At 44.0% G+C, this 26,174-nt stretch overlaps 1 protein-coding gene across 2 annotated transcripts in view; it reads right to left on the reverse strand.

Moving 5' to 3' along the window:
* The window catches only part of LOC139543181 (constitutive coactivator of PPAR-gamma-like protein 2), a 128,436-nt gene extending 106,970 nt beyond the window's left edge, over positions 1-21,466 (reverse strand). Inside the window, exons 1-5 of one of the 2 annotated variants that reach the window (XM_071349445.1) lie at positions 19,771-21,465; positions 13,966-14,212; positions 3,747-3,829; positions 3,551-3,679; positions 112-214 (exon numbers count right to left, since the gene is read on the reverse strand). In XM_071349445.1, coding sequence (XP_071205546.1) covers positions 112-214; positions 3,551-3,679; positions 3,747-3,829; positions 13,966-14,212; positions 19,771-20,259 — 1,051 coding nt within the window. In that variant the 5' untranslated portion in view covers positions 20,260-21,465. Of the gene's footprint in view, positions 1-111; positions 215-3,550; positions 3,680-3,746; positions 3,830-13,965; positions 14,213-19,770 lie in introns of both variants that reach the window. The other variant, XM_071349446.1, reaches the window with a different exon arrangement.
* Positions 21,467-26,174: the final 4,708 nt, after the last annotated feature.

The following is a 26,174-nucleotide window of genomic DNA, read 5'->3' on the forward strand; positions in this document are numbered from 1 at the left end:
AAGTTCAATCAGGTGTGCCATCTCTGGAATAGACCAAATACATGGAACTGCTGGAGGTCCCCGAGGAGAGGTTTGAGTAAGATGGCTTTAGCCAATGGCAGAGTTACTCACAAAGGTAGGGGGAGGGTCCCATGGAGAGTGGGCGGGGTTTAGAGGCAGATGAGAAATACTCCACAGCCTTCTTAAAGCGCTCCACCTTATCCTCCATACGAGACTAGAGAGAATGTGAAAGAAAGAAAGGAGGGGTGACAGAAAGATAGTGGTACTGATATTTGGCAGTCTCTACTTAAGGTACATGGCCTACAGATTGCAAGCATGCATAGGACAAAGGCTAAGCAGCTAGCAGGGTACTGCTCTGTTTCAGCTGGTATGGTCAGTCTAGCTGTATGGAGGAGAAGGTACTGCTCTGTTTCAGCTGGTATGGTCAGTCTAGCTGTATGGAGAAGGTACTGCTCTGTTTCAGCTGTTATGGTCAGTCTAGCTGTATGGAGAAGGTACTGCTCTGTTTCAGCTGGTATGGTCAGTCTAGCTGTAGGGAGAAGGTACTGCTCTGTTTCAGCTGGTATGGTCAGTCTAGCTGTATGGAGGAGAAGGTACTGCTCTGTTTCAGCTGTTATGGTCAGTCTAGCTGTATGGAGAAGGTACTGCTCTGTTTCAGCTGTTATGGTCAGTCTAGCTGTATGTAGGAGAAGGTACTGCTCTGTTTCAGCTGTTATGGTCAGTCTAGCTGTATGGAGAAGGTACTGCTCTGTTTCAGCTGGTATGGTCAGTCTAGCTGTAGGGAGAAGGTACTGCTCTGTTTCAGCTGGTATGGTCAGTCTAGCTGTATGGAGAAGGTACTGCTGTTTCAGCTGTTATGGTCAGTCTAGCTGTATGGAGGAGAAGGTACTGCTCTGTTTCAGCTGGTATGGTCAGTCTAGCTGTATGGAGAAGGTACTGCTCTGTTTCAGCTGTTATGGTCAGTCTAGCTGTATGGAGAAGGTACTGCTCTGTTTCAGCTGGTATGGTCAGTCTAGCTGTATGGAGAAGGTACTGCTCTGTTTCAGCTGTTATGGTCAGTCTAGCTGTATGGAGGAGAAGGTACTGCTCTGTTTCAGCTGGTATGGTCAGTCTAGCTGTATGGAGAAGGTACTGCTCTGTTTCAGCTGGTATGGTCAGTCTAGCTGTATGGAGAAGGTACTGCTCTGTTTCAGCTGGTATGGTCAGTCTAGCTGTATGGAGGAGAAGGTACTGCTCTGTTTCAGCTGGTATGGTCAGTCTAGCTGTATGGAGAAGGTACTGCTCTGTTTCAGCTGTTATGGTCAGTATAGCTGTATTGAGGAGAAGGTACTGCTCTGTTTCAGCTGGTATGGTCAGTCTAGCTGTATTGAGGAGAAGGTACTGCTCTGTTTCAGCTGGTATGGTCAGTCTAGCTGTATTGAGGAGAAGGTACTGCTCTGTTTCAGCTGGTATGGTCAGTCTAGCTGTATGGAGGAGAAGGTACTGCTCTGTTTCAGCTGGTATGGTCAGTCTAGCTGTATGGAGAAGGTACTGCTCTGTTTCAGCTGGTATGGTCAGTCTAGCTGTATGGAGGAGAAGGTACTGCTCTGTTTCAGCTGTTATGGTCAGTCTAGCTGTATGGAGAAGAAGGTACTGCTCTGTTTCAGCTGTTATGGTCAGTCTAGCTGTATGGAGGAGAAGGTACTGCTCTGTGTCAGCTGGTATGGTCAGTCTAGCTGTATGGAGAAGGTACTGCTCTGTTTCAGCTGGTATGGTCAGTCTAGCTGTATGGAGAAGGTACTGCTCTGTTTCAGCTGGTATGGTCAGTCTAGCTGTATGGAGAAGGTACTGCTCTGTTTCAGCTGTTATGGTCAGTATAGCTGTATGGAGGAGAAGGTACTGCTCTGTTTCAGCTGGTATGGTCAGTCTAGCTGTATGGAGAAGGTACTGCTCTGTTTCAGCTGTTATGGTCAGTATAGCTGTATGGAGGAGAAGGTACTGCTCTGTTTCAGCTGTTATGGTCAGTATAGCTGTATGGAGGAGAAGGTACTGCTCTGTTTCAGCTGTTATGGTCAGTCTAGCTGTATGGAGGAGAAGGTACTGCTGTTTCAGCTGGTATGGTCAGTCTAGCTGTTTGGAGAAGGTACTGCTCTGTTTCAGCTGGTATGGTCAGTCTAGCTGTATGGAGGAGGTACTGCTCTGTTTCAGCTGTTATGGTCAGTCTAGCTGTATGGAGGAGAAGGTACTGCTCTGTTTCAGCTGGTATGGTCAGTCTAGCTGTATGGAGAAGGTACTGCTCTGTTTCAGCTGGTATGGTCAGTCTAGCTGTATGGAGGAGAAGGTACTGCTCTGTTTCAGCTGTTATGGTCAGTCTAGCTGTAGGGAGAAGGTACTGCTCTGTTTCAGCTGGTATGGTCAGTCTAGCTGTATGGAGAAGAAGGTACTGCTCTGTTTCAGCTGGTATGGTCAGTCTAGCTGTATGGAGAAGGTACTGCTCTGTTTCAGCTGTTATGGTCAGTCTAGCTGTATGGAGAAGGTACTGCTGTTTCAGCTGGTATGGTCAGTCTAGCTGTATGGAGGAGAAGGTACTGCTCTGTTTCAGCTGGTATGGTCAGTCTAGCTGTATGGAGAAGGTACTGCTCTGTTTCAGCTGGTATGGTCAGTCTAGCTGTATGGAGGAGAAGGTACTGCTCTGTTTCAGCTGTTATGGTCAGTCTAGCTGTAGGGAGAAGGTACTGCTCTGTTTCAGCTGGTATGGTCAGTCTAGCTGTATGGAGAAGGTTCTGCTCTGTTTCAGCTGGTATGGTCAGTCTAGCTGTATGGAGAAGGTACTGCTCTGTTTCAGCTGGTATGGTCAGTCTAGCTGTATGGAGAAGGTACTGCTCTGTTTCAGCTGGTATGGTCAGTCTAGCTGTATGGAGGAGAAGGTACTGCTCTGTTTCAGCTGGTATGGTCAGTCTAGCTGTATGGAGAAGGTACTGCTCTGTTTCAGCTGGTATGGTCAGTCTAGCTGTATGGAGAAGGTACTGCTCTGTTTCAGCTGGTATGGTCAGTCTAGCTGTAGGGAGAAGGTACTGCTCTGTTTCAGCTGTTATGGTCAGTCTAGCTGTATGGAGAAGGTACTGCTCTGTTTCAGCTGGTATGGTCAGTCTAGCTGTATGGAGAAGGTACTGCTCTGTGTCAGCTGTTATGGTCAGTCTAGCTGTATGGAGAAGGTACTGCTCTGTTTCAGCTGGTATGGTCAGTCTAGTTGTATGGAGAAGGTACTGCTCTGTTTCAGCTGTTATGGTCAGTCTAGCTGTATGGAGAAGGTACTGCTCTGTTTCAGCTGGTATGGTCAGTCTAGCTGTATGGAGAAGGTGCTTTCTGTATCCATGCATCTTATTTAAACAGTTATGAAATCAGAGGGGTAGACAGGGTGGAGTGGGGATTGAACCCCGGTCTCCGGTGGGGAGAAGAGTACATGTGTCTAGAGCAAGGACATTAGCACTAGACCACAGGCTCTACACATTTTAATCCTTCTGGACAGTAATGTTATTTCTTGATCCAAACAAAGTATTTAAGTGTGTACCTGTGATTGTTTGAAGACGTCCCTGGCGACAGCGTCGAGGTTCCCCAGGTCTTTAATGGAGGAGACATACTCTGACACCGCCTTGATAACCACCTCACAGGGAGGCAGCACCAACTGGTGGGCACGCACCTAGAGGGTTAAAGGTCAGGGGTCAGTGGTCAGACTCCAGTGGAGGGGTTAGAGGTCAGGGTTATACCTTGAGTGAGGCCAGGGGGTGTTGTGGTCCTAAAAGGCTCCAGTGGAAGGCAGCCAGGTCCTCATCAGGGAGAATATGGTTCCCTATTGGGGGAGGGGGGAGAAAGAGACCGGTAGTAAACAACAAAATGTAAAAGGTGTGTTTGGTTGCGTCTCAGGGATGGCAGTTAATCGATTAAAGATGAACAGACATTTTAGGAAAGTTAAGGTGATCTGCATCAATGAAGGATGGAGCTTTTCTGCCTAGAATTTAAGTTACTCAAGAGCTTTTTACTATCATTCTTTAAATTGATACTTGTTCCATAGTATAGTAATTTTTGTTAAGTCATTTGTCAATGTATTGTATCTTTGCCAATCTGCTGTGTTGCCAGACATATTTGTCATTCCCTTAGCCTCATCCCTCTCAGCCATACAGTTTATCAATTCATCATCTATCCATGGGGATTTGACAGTTAGACATTCTCCAATAAAGAAACTGACTTATCGGTACCCAGAATATAAACAGCAATACCTCCATTGGCATTCCTGTATCTTCTGTAGATGTTACAACCATATATAGCTACATCTTTTTGAAAGGAATTGTCTAAGTGAGTGTCAAAGAACCAGTATATGACTGCTTTCTGTTGCTAGCAAGTTAACAATTTCATGAACCTTGCTTCTTTGGCTAAATATGTTAATATGGGCATTTTTTTAATTTTTTATTCTGGAATTCTTGATTGTTTTTATTGCTTTACTGGGCTTATCAGAGGTAGACATGACAGCAATATTTACATTTGATCTGGTAGTGCAGGGTGAGCTGTTAATCATACGTCTGTAGCTAACTCTTTCAGAACAGACAACTAGCTAGCTCTTGACTGAATACTTGTTTTTCTAGCTCAGCTAGATAGCCTCTCGTAGGCTTGACACATTGGAAGTCCCTCACTGCAAACCGTTGAATACTGTTTTATGCATATTGTACACCAGTGGTTCCCAAACTTTTTATAGTCCCGTACCACTTCAAACAGTCAACCTCCAGCTGCCTACCCCCTCAAGCACCAGGGTCAGCGAACTCTCAAATATAGTTTTTTGCCATCATTGTAAGCCTGCCACACACACACTATACCAGTGCTCGCCAACCGGTCGATCGTGATTTTCCGTACTTCTGCTCGGGCTGCAGCTGCAATGAATGAGCAGCCAAGCATCGATAGCCCTGTGTTTTATTATTAATAGCAGCTCGTCATATCAAGGAACATTTCAAACTTTCCTTGGTCATAGGAACAACATGAATGTGTGCATGAGGCAGATGCGGTGCGACTCGAGTTTCGCCATCAGGTGGAAGACGGTGTCCCTTCTCTCTGTGCAGTCTCACCGGAGGAAAGGAGAGAGCAGGGACCGTGAGAGGCGGCTGGGAAAAATCGTGTTGAACAGTCATCCAACCCGGAAATCCAAGTTGGGAACTCCAGCATCTTTCTAGAACTCAGACTTTGACCTGAAGATCGACATGATTTGACCATCAGATGCAGATCCCATCAGTCCAGTGAAATAAAAAAGCTAAATATTTAAATGTATGCTCCACAGTGCCTCAAGTGCTAAACCAACTGATCTATTTTGTTATCAAAGCTCGAGTTTAAAAATTATAATATGGTCTGATTAACAAAATTGGCAGGCCAATCATATGCTGTGATAATGTATTAGGCCTACTGCCCAAACCTCATTCCTACAAAACTGTTTGTGTGAGGTTAATGTAAAATATATATATATATACAGTGGGGAGAACAAGTATTTGATACACTGCCGATTTTGCAGGTTTTCCTACTTACAAAGCATGTAGAGGTCTGTAATTTCTATCATGGGTACACTTCAACTATGAGAGACGGAATCTAAAACAAAAATCCAGAAAATCACATTGTATGATTTTTAAGTAATTAATTTGCATTTTATTGCATGACATAAGTATTTGATACATCAGAAAAGCAGTACTTAATATTTGGTACAGAAACCTTTGTTTGCAATTACAGAGATCATACGTTTCCTGTAGTTCTTGACCAGGTTTGCACACACTGCAGCAGGGATTTTGGCCCACTCCTCCATACAGATCTTCTCCAGATCCTTCAGGTTTCGGGGCTGTCGCTGGGCAATACGGACTTTCAGCTCCCTCCAAAGATTTTCTATTGGGTTCAGGTCTGGAGACTGGCTAGGCCACTCCAGGACCTTGAGATGCTTCTTACGGCGCCACTCCTTAGTTGCCCTGGCTGTGTGTTTCGGGTCGTTGTCATGCTGGAAGACCCAGCCACGACCCATCTTCAATGCTCTTACTGAGGGAAGGAGGTTGTTGGCCAAGATCTCGCGATACATGGCCCCATCCATCCTCCCCTCAATACGGTGCAGTCATCCTGTACCCTTTGCAGAAAAGCATCCCCAAAGAATGATGTTTCCACCTCCATGCTTCACGGTTGGGATGGTGTTCTTGGGGTTGTACTCATCCTTCTTCTTCCTCCAAACACGGCGAGTGGAGTTTAGACCAAAAAGCTCTATTTTTGTCTCATCAGACCACATGACCTTCTCCCATTCCTCCTCTGGATCATCCAGATGGTCATTGGCAAACTTCAGACGGGCTTGGACATGCGCTGGCTTGAGCAGGTGGACCTTGCGTGCGCTGCAGGATTTTAATCCATGACGGTGTAGTGTGTTACTAATGGTTTTCTTTGAGACTGTGGTCCCAGCTCTCTTCAGGTCATTGACCAGGTCCTGCCGTGTAGTTCTGGGCTGATAACTCACCTTCCTCATGATCATTGATGCCCCACGAGGTGAGATCTTGCATGGAGCCCCAGACCGAGGGTGATTGACCGTCATCTTGAACTTCTTCCATTTTCTAATAATTGCGCCAACAGTTGTTGCCTTCTCACCAAGCTGCTTGCCTATTGTCCTGTAGCCCATCCCAGCCTGTTGCATGTCTACAATTTTATCCCTGATGTCCTTATACAGCTCTCTGGTCTTGGCCATTGTGGAGAGGTTGGAGTCTGTTTGATTGAGTGTGTGGACAGGTGTCTTTTATACAGGTAAGGAGTTCAAACAGGTGCAGTTAATACAGGTAATGAGTGGAGAACAGGAGGGCTTCTTAAAGAAAAACTAACAGGTCTGTGAGAGCCGGAATTCTTACTGGTTGGTAGGTGATCAAATACTTATGTCATGCAATAAAATGCAAATTAATTACTTAAAAATCATACAATGTGATTTTCTGGATTTTTGTTTTAGATTCCGTCTCTCACAGTTGAAGTGTACCTATGATAAAAATTACAGACCTCTACATGCTTTGTAAGTAGGAAAACCTGCAAAATCGGCAGTGTATCAAATACTTGTTCTCCCCACTGTAAATCTGAGCAGTAGATCTCAGCTTGGTTTTTGACTGCAGAGGTGATCTTGACTCAGAAACGGTTGGTGTTTTTATACAAGATGGCGCCGAAGAACACGGTTGATGTTTTACATTCTCCCAACCAATTGTGCTGTTTTGTTAGTTTTCGCGTAACTTATTTTCTCACTTATTTTGTACATAATGTTGCTGCTACCACCGTCTCTTATGACCGAAAATAACTTCTGGACATCAGAACAGCGATTACTCAACACGGACTGGAAGAAACCTTTAACGAGTCCGACGAGAAGGATATACTGCTTCACTGGAACAGGCCCAGATACACGCCTTTTGCGTTAAGAAAAGACGCAGGAAAAGGGGCCGCAGATCGGGCATCCTTCTGAGAATCCGTAGGCGAGCGAGTAAACTCCCACTTCCATCCGTTCTTCTTGCTAACGTGCAATCATTGGATAATAAAATTGATGACCTACGATTAAGATTATCCTACCAACGGGACATTAAAAACTAACATCTGTTTCACCAAGACGTGGCTGAACGAAGAAAAAGAGCGCTAGCGGGATTTACATGCACCAGCAGAACAAAGAAGCTACGTCTGGTAAGACGAGGGGTGGGGGTGTGAATTTATCAATAACAGCTGGTGCGCGATGTCTAATATGAAAGAAGTCTCAAGGTATTGCTCGCTTGAGATAAGGTACAGCTTATCATAAGGTACTCTATGATAAGCTGTTGACCACACTATCTACCAAGAGAGTTCTCATCTATATTATTCCTAGCTGTCTATTTACCACCACAAAACGAAGCTGGAACTAAGACCGCTCTCAACCAACTCTATAAGGCCATAAGCAAAGAAGAAAATGCTCACCCAGAAGCGGCGCTCTGAGTGGCTGGGGACTTTAATGCAGGCAAACTTAAATCAGTTTTACAACATTTTTACCAGCATGTCACGTGTGCAACCAGAGAAAACAGAATCCTAGACCACCTGTACTCCACACACAGAGATGCATGCAAAGCTCTCCCCCCCACCCCACATTTGGCAAATCTGACCATAATTCTATCCTCCTGATTCCTGCTTACAAGCTAAAATTAAATCAGGAAGTACCAGTGACTCACTCAATACGGAAGTGGTCAGATGACGTGGATGCTATGCTACAGGACTGTTTTACTAGCACAGACTGGAATATGTTCCGGGATTCATCCAATGGCATTGAGGAGTATACCACCTCAGTCATTGGTTTCATCAATAAGTGCATCGACGACGTCGTCCCCACAGTGACTGTACGTACATATCCCAACCAGAAGCCATGGATTACAGGCAACATCCGCATCAAACTAAAGCTGCTGCTTTCAAGGAGCGGGAGACTAATCCAGACGCTTATAAGACAACCTGCTATGCCCTCAGACGAACCACCAAACAAGCAAAGCGTCAATACAGGATTAAAGACTGAATCCTACTACACCGGCTCTGATGCTCGTCGTACGTGGCATGGCTTGAAAACTATTACGGACGACAAAGGGAAACCCAGACGCGAGCTGTCCAGTGATGTGAGCCTACCAGACTAACTAAATGCCTTTTATGCTCGCTTCGAGGCAAGCAACACTGAAGCACATGCATGAGAGCACCAGCTGTTCTGGATGACTGTGTGATAACGCTATCGGTACCGATGTGAACAAAACCTTTATATAGGTCTACGTTCAAAGCCGCTGGGCCGGACGGATTACCAGGACGTGTACTCAAAGCATGCGCGGACCAACTGGCAAGTGTCTTCAATGACATTTTTAACCTCTCCCTGACCAAAACTGTAAAACCTACATGTTTCAAGCAGACCACCATAGTCTCTGTACCCAAGGAAGTGAAGGAAACCTGCCTAAATTATTACCGCCCCATGGCACTCACGTCTGTAGCCATGAAGTGCTTTGAAAGGCTGGTCATGGCTCACATCAACAGCATCCTCCCGGACACCCTAGACCCACACCAATTTGCATACCACCCCAACAGATCCACAGATGCACTCCACCCTTTCCCACTTGGACAAAAGGAACCCCTATGTGAGAATGCTATTCATTGACTACAGCTCAGCGTTCAACACCATAGTGTTGAACCCCACAAAGCTCATAACTAAGGTAAGGACTCTGGAACAAAACACCTCCCTCTGCAACTGGATCCTGGATTTCCTGACGGGCCACACCCAGGTGGTAAGAAAAGGCAACAACACATCCTCCACGCTGACCGTTAACACTGGGGCCCCTCAGGGGTATGTACTTAGTCCCCTCCTGTATTCCCTGTTCACCCACGACTGCGTGACCAAGCACGACTCCAACATTAAGTTAGCTGACGACACAACTTTGGTAGACCTGATCACCGACAACGATGAGACAGCCTATACGAACGTGGTCAGAGAACTAGCAGTGTGGTGCCAGGACAACAACCTCTCCCTCAATGTGAGCAAGACTAAGGAGCTGAAAAGGTGGCCCAAACAGGCCCCCATTAACATTGACGGGGCTGTAGTGGAGAGGTTAAAGTTCCTTGGTTGCCATATCACCAACAAACTAACATGGTCCAAGCACACCAAGACAGTCGTGAAGAGGGCACAACAAAACCTTTTCCCCCTCAGGAGACTGAAAAGACTTGGCATGGGTCCCCAGATCCTCAAAAAGTTCTACAGCTGCACCATCGAGATCATCCTGACCGGTTGCATCACCGCCTGGTAGGCTAACTGCTCGGCATCTGACCGTAAGGCACTACAGAGGGTAGTGCGAGCAGCCCAGTACATCACTGGGGCCAAGCTTCCTGCCATTCAGGACCTATATAATAGGCGGTGTCAGAGAAAGGCCCATAAAATTGTCAGAGACTCCAGTCACCAAAGTCATAGACTGTTTTCCCTGCTACTGCACGGCAAGCGGTACCGGAGCACCAAGTCTAGGACCAAAAGGCTCCTCAACAGCTTCTACCCCCAAGCCATAAGACTGCTGAACAATTAATAAAATCGCTACCGGACAATTTACATTGACCGCCCCCCTCCCTTTTGTACACTGCTGCTACTCGCTGTTTATTATCTATGCATAGTCACTTCACCCCCACCTACATGTACAAATTACCTCAACTAACCTGTATATAGCCTCCACACTGACTCGGTACCCCCAGTATATAGCCTCCACATTGACTCTGTACCGGTACCCCCAGTATATAGCCTCCACATTGACTCTGTACCGGTACCCCCAGTATATAGCCTCCACATTAACTCGGTACCCCCTGTATATAACCTCATTAGGTGCCCCCTGTATATAACCTCATTAGGTGCCCCCTGTATATAACCTCATTAGGTGCCCCCTGTATATAACCTCATTATTGTTATTGTGTTACTTTTTTATTATTACTTTTTATTTTAGTGTACTCAAGAAAATATTTTCTTAACTCTTCTTGAACTGCATTGTTGGTTAAGTGCTTGTAAGTCAGCATTTCACGGTAAAGTCTACTCTTGTTGTATTCGGCGCATGTGACAAATAAAGTTCGATTTGACCACTGCACTATACATTTATTAAACATAAGAGTTGTCCCGGCTCGTGGGAAGTTACAAAGTGCTCTTATAGGACCAGGGCACAATTAATAATAAATAATTTTGCTCTTTATTTAACTATCTTACATATAAAGCTTTATTTCTTCATAAAAAATGGTGAATAACTCGCCACAGGTTAATGAGAAGGGTGTGCTTGAAAGGATGCACATAACTCTGCAATGTTGGGTTGTATTGGACAGAATCTCAGTCATATCATTTCCCACACAGTCTGTGCCTGTATTTAGTTCATGCTAGTGAGGGCCGAGAATGCACCCTCACATAGGTACGTTGCTGCAAAGGGCATCGGTGTCTTAAAAGCGCGATTTGCCAAGGAAGGATACTGAGCACAGCCCAATCCAGAAATCTGGCAATTGAATTTTCACAGAACCACTTGTTGCAATTTCGATGAGCCTCTTGTTCAGATATCAGTAAGTGGACTGGAGGCAGAGCATGAAAGGGATAATGAATCCAGTTGTTTGTGTCATCCGTTTCGGGAAAGTACCTGCGTAACTGCGCACCCAACTCAGGTGCTTCGCTATATCAGATTTGACATTGTCCGTAAGCTTGAGTTCATTTGCACACAAAAAAATATCATACAATGATGGAAAGACGTGTGTTGTCCTTAATGCAGACAGTGAAGAGCTCCAACTTCTGAACCATAGCCTCCGTTTCGAGGTCCCTGAAATCCTAGATTCAGATCATTCAGGCAAGAAAAAAACCATAAGAGTCATGTGAGAAACTCATCATCGTGCAAGCGGTCAAACAAGTGAAAATTATGGTTAGTAAAGAAAACTAAGCTTGTCTCTCAATTCAAAACAACGTGTCAATACTTTGCCCCTTGATAACCAGCATACTTCTGTATATTGTAAAAGCATTTCATGGTCACTGCCCATATCATTGCATAGTGCGGAAAATACACGAGAGTTCAGGGGCCTTGCTTTAACAAAGTAAACCATTTTCACTGTAGTGTCCAAAACGTCTTTCAAGCTGTCAGGCATTCCCTTGGCAGCAAGAGCCTCTCGGTGGATGCTGCAGTGTACCCAAGTGGTGTCGGGAGCAACTGCTTGCACACGTGTTACAACTCCACTATGTCTCCCTGTCGCGCTATCAGTACAGATACCAACACATCGTGACCACCAAAGTCCATTTGATGTCACAAAGCAGTCCAGTAATTTAAAAAAATATCCTCTCCTGGTTTCCAGAAGAGGATGTCTTCCTTAATTGACCCCCCATAAACCTAACGGACATATACCAGGAGCTGTGCCAGGCCCGCCACGTCTGTTGACTCATCCAGCTGTAACGCATATAAATCACTGGGTTGTATGCGAAGCAGTAATTGTTTCAAAACATCTCCTGCCATGTCACTGATGCGTCGTGAAACAGTGTTGTTTGATGAGGTTATTGTCTGTATAGTTTTTTGGGGCCTTTTCCCCCAGCATTGTTCCAGCCATATCCGTGACAACAGGAAGAATTAAGTCCTCCACAATAGTATGGGGCTTGCCTGTCCTAGCCACTCGGTAGCTCACCATATAAGACACTTCTAGCCCCTTCTTATTAATGATATCTGTTGCTTTTATACATGTCTTACTACTCGAAAGTCATCTTTATTCCCACTCCAAAAACTCCTGTGGCTTGTTTTTCAAATTGTCATGTTTCGTTTCTAAATGTCTGCGCAAGAATGAAGGTTTCCCGCAAGAGAGTAACGCTTAATGTGATTGGATGTTAATTATTTTACTAGGCTAGCCTGTATTTGACATTGTGTTATATCGCTGTCAATTAGATGGTTTAATTTTATATTTGGCAGTGAAACGAGGCTACTCAGGCAAGAAAAAAAAAACTGCCCAATATATAGTTGGAAAATATAAATGTAGTGTTTGAAACTGTGAAGGAATTTAAAAAAATCTTTTTTACATTTTTAAATGTGAATCACATTTTTATTTGGTGTACTGCCGACGGCGTTGCACGTACCCCAGTTTGGGAATACCTGTTGTACACAATCTGCTTGCGAAAGTGTATTGTGGGCATTACCATGCAGTTGACTTCCTAACCTTTTTTGCTGTTAGCTAGTTTAATTGCTAATGTCAGCTAACACTATGGATGTGACAAATTGACAATTTTGCTTAATGTTTAAACTGCCATTGTTTATCGGTTTTGTGTTAAAACTAAGAAAAAAAATAACATTTCACATCAATTTACAATGCAGAATGTTGTTTAATGGCTACAACCGGGTAATTAAGTTATTCTACCACAACCCTTTACAAAACGCAGCTACAGAAACATGTCGATAGCAACAATTGTTAACTTTTCAGACATTTTTTTTTTTTTTAAGTGCTGCATCAGATCTGTACCTTTTCAGACAGAATTCTGATCTGGCGTAAAATGTTCTGTATTGTTTCCCTGACAACAAACATCGCTGATTGATGTGCTGCTGTGCTGTTTTATGGTAGAGTAGCTAGATGTGTTTTATTTCTACTAAGTCACAGTATTTAACAAACTTCAAAGTTCTATTTTAGGAGAGATTATTTGATTGACAGTTCTGGTTGCCTAGTGCCAGACTTCAGTCCTGCTTCAGAAGCGGCATTCCTTTACAGACAAATCAAATGTCTGTTCATAGAGGTTTCATGTTGGCATTTAAAAGGAGTGTAGCCTACCCTAACAACCAGACAAACAAACCTTCTGTAGCCGAGGTGCTTTCAAGGGGCCACATTCCATTTTCTGAAAAGCGTTAACCATACAGGCTACCGGTAGCAACTGACTAGGTATCCCCTTTCCCTTTTGGTAGAGAAATTAACATTCAAATCTCTGGCAACAGCTCTGGTGGACATTCCTGCAGTCAGCATGCCAATTGCATGCTCCTTAAAACTTGATACATCTGTGGCATTGTGTTTTGTGTGACAAAACTGCACATTTTAGAGTGGCCTTTTATTGTACCCAGGACAAGGTGCACCTGTGTAATGATCATGCTATTTAATCAGCTTCTTGATATGCCACACATGTCAGCTGGATGGATGTGTTAAGAACATTTTAGAGAAATAAGCTTTTTGTGCGTAATGGAACATTTCTGGGATCTTTTATTTGCCAAAGGTGCTTCTACAAAGTGTTGACTCTGGGGTGTGGATATGTAAATACAATATTTCTGTATTTAATTTTGAATAAATTTGCTAACATTTCTAAAAACATGTTTCACTTTGTTATTGTGGGGTATTGTGTGTAGATCGGTGAGAGAGAGAAAAAATATTTTATCCACTTGGAATTCAGGCTTTAACACAAAATGTAGAATAAGTCAAGGGGTATGAATACTTTGTGAAGGTACGTACCCAGCAGTGCAGCGAAGCAGGGCAGGTGTTGTGTCTTCAGACCCAGCTGTCTGGCAGCTTCAGAGAGCAGGTACTGCTGGGTGGTCAGGTTCTTGCCGTTCCAGGACAGTTTGAGGGCATGAGAGGAGAAGTAGGCAGGCACGTTGCAGAGGGCAAACTCTGAGTCCTGGGCGATCAGGCCGCAGAAACCAAAGTCCCTGTAGAGGGACAGCACCTCCTGGTGGTGGTCCTCCAACGTCTGGACAACCTGGATAATACAATATTAGCCATGCACCGATATGACATTTTTGGACGATACCGATATCCAATATTTTCCTTGTAAAAAAAAAAACGATACCGATATTTACAATTTTAGCGGCCTTTTAAGCATTCTAGTAGAGTTAATTAGTTAACACACACACGGACGCAGCGGTCTAAGGCACTGCAAGAGGCGTCCCTGGTTCGAATCCAGGCTGTATCACATCAGGCCGTGATTGGGAGTCCCATAGTGCAGCGCACAATTGGCCCAGCGTCGTCCGGGCCGTCATTATAAATAAGAATTTGTTCTTAACCGACTTGCCCAGTTAAATACACACACAGATCAAAAAGTTATTTTGTTGGCATTTACATATGTCCCCATCACCAGTAAAACCCATTTATTTCACTTACTTGCTGTGCTGTTTCTTTGTTCAGTTCTCATTCTCAACCAAGGTTTCTATGGAACGCCGTTTGGATCTTTGCATGTCAAAAAAGATAACACTATTTGACCTGTCAAATAACACGGCGTCCGTTTCAGTAGCTATATAGTTAGGTAGTAGCTATAGCCAACTATATAGCTAGGTGTCATCTAAAATAACCCTAATTTATAAGACAGTTTTTATTTGATTAATGGTTGTCGGACCCATCTATGTGAAGCTAGCCACAATAAGGTTAAGCCACAATAGTTGACTTTGCAGTTAACCTTCAAAATAAAAGTATGGCATAATTCTACTATTTGTATTAATTTGCATTACTGTCAATGACACTTATTTTGAAGGCAAACTGCAAATTCCACTATTGTGCCTAATCCTTATTGTGGCTAGCTTCACAAAACATAACCAAGTCAGGTCGAGCCTCACTAGCCAGATGAAGCTAGCTGGCTGCTTATAACGTTAGCTTTGGGCAACAGGGTTAAGTAGCTGGCTAGCTATTTATTTTCATAAACTGAAGTTCAATTTCAATAGGCGAACAACAATACTTACAAGGATTCCTAAATCATTGCTAAGAATAATGAAAATGGCTGCAGTTTCTACTGGTCATTGTTTACAGGCTGGTTGTATTGGTGCTAGCTAGGTACCAAGCTAAAGCTAGCTAGCTACCCCAGAAGTTGTGGTTGAACAAATTATGCTTTATTACCAACGTGGTATTGTAAACACATAATTCGTGGCCGGTGTTTGCAGACTTTTTAGTACAGCTTTGACAGTGCTACTATCTTTTTTGACACGCAAAAACCCAAACGGCGTTCCATAGTATGTATGTGGTGAAACTAATAGCAGTGACGCCATTACTGTGTAACTCCGGTAGGGCAACATCTGAAAAATAGCGCATTTGGTAGTGTGTACCGATGCTCGACCACTCGGCGATAGCCAACATCACCCACGACAGAACGGTTGATTGTCAAGGACAATGAATTCCATTATCTTGGCTTTAATGGATTTCACCTTTGAGTTTCCTCGCTGAAATTTTGTTACTCTTTCAAATGACTGCTCGATCCACACAGCAGACATTTTAGGTTAGTTTAGGAATGCTGTGTTGCACGTATAGCGAAAAATTGTATGTGGCGTCATCACATCCTGTACTTATGTTATGTAGGTATGCACGTCAGCGTTGACATCGGTTTTGCACCTTGGGGCATAAAACTAGACATCGGCCGATACCGACGTTGGCATTCTTAGCTAATATGGGCCGATTCAGATATGTTCACCGATATATCGTACACCCGTATACAATATTACACATCTTAAACCCTCCTCTAACCCTGTAGAAAGGCCAGCAGGCTGAAACGTTGACCAAAGTGCCATGGTATAGAAGATAAAATAAGTACACCAGTAGTTTGCCCCCAGCCTATCACACACAGCACTCATTACCATAACAGGTCCCACCAGCACTCATTAACATAACAGGTCCCTAACAGGTCCCAGCCAAACCTCATCTGACCATATGGTGATGCTTAACAACCAGGTAGTTACCCTTAGCAACAGGTGGAATATGGGATATCATGCATGTATTGGGGCGACAGGTAGCCTAGTGGTTAGAGCGTTGGACTAGTAACCGAAAGGTTGTTAGATCGAATCCCTGAGCTGACAAGTAAAAATCTGTCGTTCTGCCCCAGAACAAGGCAGTTAACCCACTGTTCCTAGGCTGTCATTGAAAATAAGAATTTGTTCTTAACTGACTTGCCTAGATAAATAAAGGTACAAATAAATGTATATCTGGTCAAATAGGGCTGTTAAAATATAAAAGATTAGTTCCAGGTGTGTGACCAAAGATCAGCCTCTTGTCCCTGTGTTGAAGTGAGGGTAGCAGACCAAAGACCAGCCTCTTGTCCCTGTGTTGAAGTGAGGGTAGAAGACTGGCAGACCACTCCAGCAAGAACAGTATTATGCATGAACACGACCAGGCCTAAATACGCTGATTTACTGGGCTACTCTCCACTAACTATTAGTGTTGTCCCCATACCAGAACTGACTGGCACTTGATCCAGATAAACTCAGCTACTGTTCAATCGTTGGGCATCTTTTGAGTTCAATATCATTACATTTGAACATTATGAATATTTTCCAGAGACAGTCATTAATGAATCAATTATACAAATCAATTTGGCTTTGTTTTTACAAATCTAATACAAAGGAAATAATTTGAATGGTAAATGTCTATTGATAAACTGGCTAAATGAAGATGTAGCCTAGGTCTATTCCCAATGCAGGTGAATACATATTCAATAGGAGTGTGAACGCATTGAGGTGTTCAGCTTGTTTTGGCTGATATCGTCGGGCTAGAGACAAACAATCCCTTCCACATAGGACTTATTTTATTGGCAACTGCTAGTAGAACATTTTACTGATCAACAACATTTGCATAGAAGAAGCAATATTACATAAGGGTGTGGGCTGTTTCTTTAAGAAATGATGTCATTCACAAGGCAGAATGTGGTTGTTGAATCTGACTGGCTACGGAATCTAGTGGAAACCAGACAGAGGTGAGGAAGATAAACAAGTGAATGAGTTTTTGGTGGCGAGGGAGACCAAGTGAAGTAACGTTTTTGGTCACAATCAGCATATTGTGTGTTATGGTTTGCATATTTGAAAGAAAGTACTAGGGTAGTAAATTCAGCTGCAAGCTAGCAAGGAAATTTAGCCTACAATTGAAGCTGGACGCTACCGGTATCATCTTGCATTGTAAAGTGTTCTAGCCTGTATGGACATTGTTTTGCGAACAGTAATTAATAGTTTCTACATGCCGTGTAGCTTCTAGGAGAGCTCCATGGTTTTACACAGCACCCATGAGGAGAGCCATGGTCCCTTTTGATGAGCTAACAATGCAGCCCAGACAGCTATAGCAATGAATGAGTAGGTCTAAGCAGAGCAGGTAATTTGCTCTTCGCGCTATAAAAGGAGCTACGCTGATACAGTCTTAATCTCCTAAACTCATGCGAGACATTTGACAGAAGTACGGAACGTAACAAATTCTAGTTCCGAACAGGGGTTTTTGGTATCTAAAAAGGACTGAAGTTTCAGTATACCGTGCAACACTACAAGTATACAGTGCACAGCTGTGTAAATTTCATTCCAATCTGTAACCCCTGGTTGCATCCAAATGGCACCCTATTCCCTGTATAGGCTAGTGCACTACTTTGACCAGGGCAGATTCCATATATAGTGCACTACTTTTGACCAGGGCAGATTCCATATATAGTGCACTACTTTTGACCAGGGCAGATTCCATATATAGTGCACTACTTTTGACCAGGGCAGATTCCATATATAGTGCACTACTTTTGACCAGGGCAGATTCCATATATAGTGCACTACTTTTGACCAGGGCAGATTCCATATATAGTGCACTACTTTTGACCAGGGCAGATTCCATATATAGTGCACTACTTTTGACCAGGGCAGATTCCATATATAGTGCACTACTTTTGACCAGGGCAGATTCCATATATAGTGCACTACTTTTGACCAGGGCAGATTCCATATATAGTGCACTACTTTTGCCCAGGGCAGATTCCATATATAGTGCACTACTTTTGACCAGGGCAGATTCCATATATAGTGCACTACTTTTGACCAGGGCAGATTCCATATATAGTGCACTACTTTTGACCAGGGCAGATTCCATATATAGTGCACTACTTTTGACCAGGGCAGATTCCATATATAGTGCACTACTTTTGACCAGGGCAGATTCCATATATAGTGCACTACTTTTGACCAGGGCAGATTCCATATATAGTGCACTACTTTTGACCAGGGCAGATTCCATATATAGTGCACTACTTTTAACCAGGGCAGATTCCATATATAGTGCACTACTTTTGACCAGGGCAGATTCCATATATAGTGCACTACTTTTGACCAGGGCAGATTCCATATATAGTGCACTACTTTTGACCAGGGCAGATTCCATATATAGTGCACTACTTTTGACCAGGGCAGATTCCATATATAGTGCACTACTTTTGACCAGGGCAGATTCCATATATAGTGCACTACTTTTGACCAGGGCAGATTCCATATATAGTGCACTACTTTTGACCAGGGCAGATTCCATATATAGTGCACTACTTTTGACCAGGGCAGATTCCATATATAGTGCACTACTTTTGACCAGGGCAGATTCCATATATAGTGCACTACTTTTGACCAGGGCAGATTCCATATATAGTGCACTACTCATCCAGGTGTCAGTCAGTCCACTGTCAACATTCAACCAATATCACATTGAGTTTAGCATTAGCCTCTGCACTCACCCCGTCAGGGCTCTACAGTGTTACCATTTTGGGGGCATACACTCTTAAATATGTTGCTACCTGGAATTTGGGAGCACCAGTGCCCCTAGAAAAAAAGAATCACCCAGGTAATAATTGTAATAATTTCTTCGCTGTCCCGCAGCTTCAGTAGTATGCAAACGTGGTGGCACAGAAAGGACAATGGAGTAGCTCGGATTCACATAGGCGCAATGTTGGGTAAATCTCAATCATAAAAATATATTGTTTGTATTCTTAAAACCTGTATTTTGTTATTACTGGTAATTCTTTGAAAACATTTTTTTATTTAACCTTTAACTAGACAACTCAGTTAAGAACAAAATCTTATTTACAATGAGGGCCTATTTAAGAGGGAACAGTCAAGAGGCAGTGCTTGAACCAGGGACTGTAGTAGTTAGAGAGGCAGGCCTCTCCAGGTGAATTTTTTTTTATTACAAAACGTCAAAATGACATTAATACCTCAAATATTTTTCATTGTGGTCCTTGTAAAATTTCACCTGTAGAGACCTGCCTCTAACTACCAGTCACTGGTTCAAGCACTGCCTCTTGACCGTTCCCTCTTAAATCACTACAATTGATAGATAACGAATAAAGCCATAGAGATGCAGATACTAGCCCCCCCCCCAATCACCTCTGTGTCATAACTCTGTGGCACCAACTGACTTGACTGGGATGGTGGGGTTTAGCCCTATTCAAACACTGTCCTCCTCATCTATCAGACTAGAAACCAGAGTGTGGCTTAGTGTTTATCTGCTATATCATCATTCTTAACTAGCCAGCTACTGCTCGTTACTCACCCGCACTCTGAAGCGGAACATGGCGAGGCGGACACAGTGACTGAGGCAGGCTGGGGGCAGGAACCAGGCGCGGGGAGGCGGGGTGGCCTTACTGCCGACGTGGTTAACGATGAGCTGGGCCGTCTGGCGTTGCCCCTGGGCCCGGCGCGCCCACTCCGGCCACCGCTCCTTCCCCAGGGTTCCGTTGAACACCACGACCAGCTCCAGCCCACCCTGATACATACAAGCCTGGGACAGAGCGGCCAGGTATCCCAGCATGGCGTTCCACTCCCCGCCGCACACCCAGTCAGTCTGGTAGCCGCCGTACAGACGCTGCAGGCCGGAGTCAGCATCGATGAGTATCCGGGCCGGTGGTGGAGGGGGCAGAGGGCCGGGGTGATGGTGCGGGTGCTGGCGCCCCGCAGTACGGCCTAGTTTGAGGAGGTCCACGGGGATGGAAGCCCCGGGACACCGTTTCTCCAGATACTCCTGGAAGCCCTGCACGCCCATCCCGGTGTTGTTGAGCCGGTGGGTCTGGCCGGGGGAGTGCTCGGGGTACGTTCGGAACGCCGTGGTGATAGCAGATGTGAGTGTCGAGACCGTAGCTAGCTAGAACCAGGTGGCTATCTAACTTGTCTCTCTGACAGTGTAACTGACTGACTACACGACTGTTGTTGCCGCTAGCTAGTTGCCACCCCCCCCAACTCTGACACGACGAGTGACCAACCTTGCAAAGGCTAGGTAGCCTAGGAAGCCAGTTGGCCAGGTCAGGATGTTCACTTTCCAACAGCTAGTTCGCTAGCAAGGTAGCAAATTTTTCAGCAGCCAAGTTGGTTAGCAACTTGACTTACGTAGCTAGCTAGCTGTAACGTTAATGTGCCAAGCCAGTCTTCTACATTTGGTCGTGTGTGTACATCCCTAGCAGTATAGTGGTAACGTTAAACTACCAGCAAAGCAACTAAAGTTTAGCTCGTTAACTACTCCTAACTAGCTAACGAACACCTTAAATGTTATTGGGAGCTGACTGGCCATCTATAGTTATGTTATGATTTGGGCGATGCTTCCAACTCCAAAGTTATAATCCTGATTCCCACGAAGAAACCCTGCGAATTATCTAGGTAGCGAACATGACTACCGCGAAATTCTTAACCTGACAGCTCAACTATTTATGTTAGACTAGTTCAAATTGCAAGTGCTAGGTAATGTGATAGCTAATTCATATTTTGCTAACGTTAGCCATCTAACTTACAGTAGCTTTTAGCTAACGTTAACTGCTGTAGCTAATTTAGCTAGATGGGACCCCGGCGTGGCTGACGGCGGGTCAACTCGCAAAAACAACTCTGGGATAGACACGACGCGGAATGAAATGGCCTGTTTGGATAAATAAAATAACTTAAATAAAAACAAACGCCTGATAGTGCCTCCCTCGCTTACTTCCAAACTCACGACTTCATGTTGAGGAAGAGAGCATACTTCCAACCGATGTCAGCCATCTTGCGACTTCCTCGCGGACCAACAAAAGTGGGAGGGGAGCGGAGGGTTTTTGACTAGATGGACACAGCTTTTGTCAGATGAAGACTTTTCGTAGCAGGTTAGGAGAATTGGGTTTAGTTTTGGAAAAGAGTCTGTGTTAGCCAAAATGTCTACTTTTGACGTTAATTTGACAAAAGCTGTATCCCTTCTAGCCATGACCAGGGCTGTGATGAAGCCAGGGGAAGTGGCCAACCTATTACCAGTGCCTATAGGTTATATGTCGCCCCCTTGTGGATACATTTGTGACGGCAGGTACATCATGTATTTGGGGATTTTAACATGAGAAAATTAGTCTTTCTGTATTCCAAAATCAAACCCTACACCTCCCCATAGCCATTTTACCCCCGAGGCCTAGACACATTCCCTGACCCTAGCACCGCAAATACAACCCTGCTATAGTACACCCACTGCACAGGAGGTTGGTGGTACCTTAATTGGGGAGAACAGGCTCTTTGTAAGACTAGAGCAGAATAGGTGGAATGGTATCAAACACGTGGTTTCCAGGTGTTTGATGCCATTCCATTTACGCCGTTACGGCTATTATGAGCCGTTGTCCCCTCAGCAGCCTCATGTGACTCACTGATATGGAATACCATCATCACACACATTTTGTGGCCTTACATCTTTACAGTATAATTTGACCACAATCTAAGTGAGTTTGTGAAATATGTTGCTCTCTCCCCCAACTCCACTCTCTGCTCCCTCCTCCCCTCTCTCCCCTACTCCACTCTCTGCTCCCTCCTCCACTCTATCCTCCCTCTCCCCACTCCACTTGTCCTCTCTCTCCCCACTCCACTTGTCCTCTCTCTCCCTCCCCTCCACTCAATTCAAGGGGCTTTATTGGCATGGGAAACACATGTTAACATTGCTAAAGCAAGTGAAGTAGATAATATACAAAAGTGAAATAAACAATAAAAATGAACAGTAAACATTACACTCACAGAAGTTACAAAAGAATGAAGACATTACAAATGTCATATTATCTATTTATTTAACTTCTAACTAGACAAGTCAGTTAAGAACAAATTCTTATTTACAATGACAGCCTAGGAACAGTGGGTTAACTGTCTTGTTCAGGGCCCGGGGAACAGTGGGTTAACTGCCTTGTTCAGGGGCCGGGGAACAGTGGGTTAACTGCCTTGCTCAGGGCCCGGGGAACAGTGGGTTAACTGCCTTGTTCAGGGGCCGGGGAACAGTGGGTTAACTGCCTTGCTCAGGGCCCGGGGAACAGTGGGTTAACTGCCTTGCTCAGGGCCCGGGGAACAGTGGGTTAACTGCCTTGTTCAGGGGCTGATTTTTACCTTGTCAGCCCAGGGCTTCGATCTAGCAACCTTTTGGTTACTGGCCCAACGCTCTAACCCATATTATGTATATATACACAGTGTTGTAACGATGTGCAAATGGTTAAAGTACAAAAGTGAAAATAAATTAACATGGGTTGTATTTACAATGATGTTTGTTCTTCACTGGTTGCCCTTTTCTTGTGGCAACAGGTCACAAATCTTGCTGCTGTGACGGCACACTGTGGTATTTCACCCAGTAGATATTGGAGTTTATCAAAATCGGGTTTCTTTTCTAATTCTTTGTGGATCTGTGTAATCTGAGGGAAATATGTCTCTCTAATATGGTCATACATTTGGTAGGAGGTTAGGAAGTGCAGCTCAGTTTCCACCTCATTTCGTGGGCAGTGGGAACATAGCCTGTCTTCTCTTGAGAGCCAGGTCTGCCTATGGCGGCCTTTCTCAATAGCAAGGCTATGCTCACTGACTCTGTACATAGTCAAAGCTTTCCTTAAGTTAGGGTCAGTCACAGTGGTCAGGTATTCTGCCACTATATACTCTCTGTTTAGGGGGCAAATAACATTCTAGTTTATGTTTTTGATAATTCTTCCAATGTGTCAAGTAATTCTCTTTTTGTTTTCTCATGATTTGCTTGGGTCTAATTGTGTTGCTGTCCTGGGTCTCTGTGAGGTCTGTGTGTTTGTGAACAGAGCCCCAGGACCAGCTTGTTTAGGGGACTCTTCTCCAGGTTCATCTCTCTGTCGGTGATGGCTTTGTTATGGAAGGTTTGGGACTCACTCTCTCCCTCTGCTCTCCCCCCACTTATCCTCCCTCTCCTCCACTCTCTCCCTCCCTTTATGTACTCATATCCTTGCTTGTCCTCGTTGACTTGTCGTGAATCTCTAACTATATGTTACACCTTTATCCGGATGCAGCGGTTAGAATAAATGCATCACTGTTGGTAAAATGTCAGTAATACAAAAAGAGAGTTTAGCTTTGTAACGTGCTTCTTTATTGGTTAAGGACCACAATGGAAATAAACTGTGTGTTATCCTTGATGATTTTCTTACATTTTATGTGGATGCATCACCAGCTGGAGCATCCTTATGTACAGTAGAAGTGGGAAGTTTACATACACTTAGGTTGGAGTCATTAAAACTCGTTTTTCAACCACTCCACAAATTTCTTATTAAACTATAGTTTTGGCAAGTTGGTTAGGACATCTACTTTGTGCATGACAAGTAATTTTTCCAAAAATTGTTTACAGATTATTTCACTTATAATTCAATGTATGACAATTCCAGTGGGTCAGAAGTTTACATACACTAAGTTGACTGTGCCTTTAAACAGCTTGGAAAATTCCAGAAAATGATGTCATGGCTTTAGAAGCTTCTTATAGACGATTTGACATGATTTGAGTCAATTGGAGGTGAACCTGTGGATGTATTTCAAGGCCTACCTTCAAACTCAGTGCCTCTTTGCTTGACATCATGGGAAAATCAAAAGAAATCAGCCAAGACCTCCAATTTGTAGACCTCCACAAGTATGGTTCATCCTTGGGAGCAATTTCCAAACGCCTGAAGGTACCACGTTCATCTGTACAAACAATAGTACACAAGTATAAACACCATGGGACCACGCAGCCGTCATACCGCTCAGGAAGGAGACGCGTTCTGTCTCCTAGAGATGAACGTACTTTGGTGCGAAAAGTGCAAATCAAACCCATAACAGCAAAGGACCTTGTGAAGATGCTGGAGGAAACAGGTACAAAAGTATCTATATCCACAGTAAAATGAGACCTATATTGACATAACCTGAAAGGCCGCTCAGCAAGGAAGAAGCCACTGCTCCAAAACCACCATTAAAAAGCCAGATTACGGTTTGCAACTGCACATGGGGACAAAGATCGTACTTTTTGGAGAAATGTCCTCTGGTCTGATGAAACAAAAATAGAACTGTTTGGCCATAATGATCATTGATATGTTTGGAGGGAAAAGAGGGAGGCTTGCAACCCCAGGGTTGGCAGCATCATGTTGTGGGGGTGCTTTGCTGCAGGAGAGACTGGTGCACTTCACAAAAGATGGCATCATGAGGTAGGAAAATGATATGGATATATTGAAGCAACATCTCAAGACATCAGTCAGGAAGTTAAAGCTTGGTTGCAAATGGGTCCTCCAAATGGACAATGACCCCAAGCATACTTCCAAAGTTGTGGCAAAATGGCTTAAGAACAACAAAGTCAAGGTATTGGAGTGGCCATCACAAAGCCCTGACCTCAATCCTATAGAAAATTTGTGGGCAGAACTGAAAAAGCTTGTGCGAGCAAGGAGGCCTACAAACCTGACTCAGTTACACCAGCTCTGTCAGGAGGAATGGGCCAAAATTCACCCAACTTGTGGGAAGCTTGTGGAAGGCTACCTGAAACGTTTGACCTAAGTTAAACAATTTAAAAGCAATGCTTCCAAATAATAATTGAGTGTGTAAACTTCTGACACATTGGGAATGTGATGAAAGAAATAAAAGCTGAAATAAATCACTCTATTATTCTGACATTTCACATTCTTAAAATTCAACTGTATTTAAAAAATGGTCTAATACATTCAATCAATCTAGAGGAACATTTAGGGGCTTTAACCCAGAACTGTGGTTCTAACCCAGAACTGTGGTTCTAACCCTAACCCAGAACTGTGGTTCTAACCCTAACCCAGAACTGTGGTTCTAACCCTAACCCAGAACTGTGGTTCTAACCCTAACCCAGAACTGTGGTTCTAACCTTAACCCAAAACTGTGGTTCTAACCTTAACCCAGAACTGTGGTTCTAACCCTAACCCAGAACTGTGGTTCTAACCTTAACCCAGAACTGTGGTTCTAACTCAGAACTGTGGTTCTAACCCAGAACTGTGGTTCTAACCTTAACCCAGAACTGTGGTTCTAACTCAGAACTGTGGTTCTAACCCAGAACTGTGGTTCTAACCCTAACCCAGAACTGTGGTTCTAACCCTAACCCAGAACTGTGGTTCTAACCCTAACCCAGAACTGTGGTTCTAACCCTAACCCAGAACTGTGGTTCTAACCCTAACCCAGAACTGTAGTTAAAGCCGCTAAATGTTCCTCTAGAACCAATAAAAAAAGCACGTTACAAAGCTAAACTCTCTTTTTGTATTACTGACATTTTACCAACAGTGATGCATTTATTCTAACCGCTGCATCCGGATAAAGGTGTAACATCAGAAACCTGCATTCATCAGCATTTCAGCATTGTGCTCCCCTCACACAGGGAAGAGCAGGAAGCCATTGCAACTGTTGTAGTATTCAGTATTGTCATAGAGCCCCCAGGGTAGACCGCACCCCCCTCCGGCTCTAGCGACAACGAATTAGATAGATATACCCCATCTCTACCAGCATTCAATTCAGAATTACTCACAGCCAACTGTTCATTGTGGTACAGACATCTACCCACGTTTTGGAATTTGCTGTAATCATAGTCAGTGAATCTGAAGTAGACTCTAAAAAAGTTGGACCTGTTCCAAAATGGATCAATGGTTTTCCACCCGGTCAGATATGCATAAATTCTTACATTTAAAAAAAAAAAACTAAAAAACAGTAACCAGT

This window comes from Salvelinus alpinus, chromosome 17, assembly GCF_045679555.1.
Source record: "Salvelinus alpinus chromosome 17, SLU_Salpinus.1, whole genome shotgun sequence".
Lineage (NCBI taxonomy): Eukaryota > Metazoa > Chordata > Actinopteri > Salmoniformes > Salmonidae > Salvelinus > Salvelinus alpinus.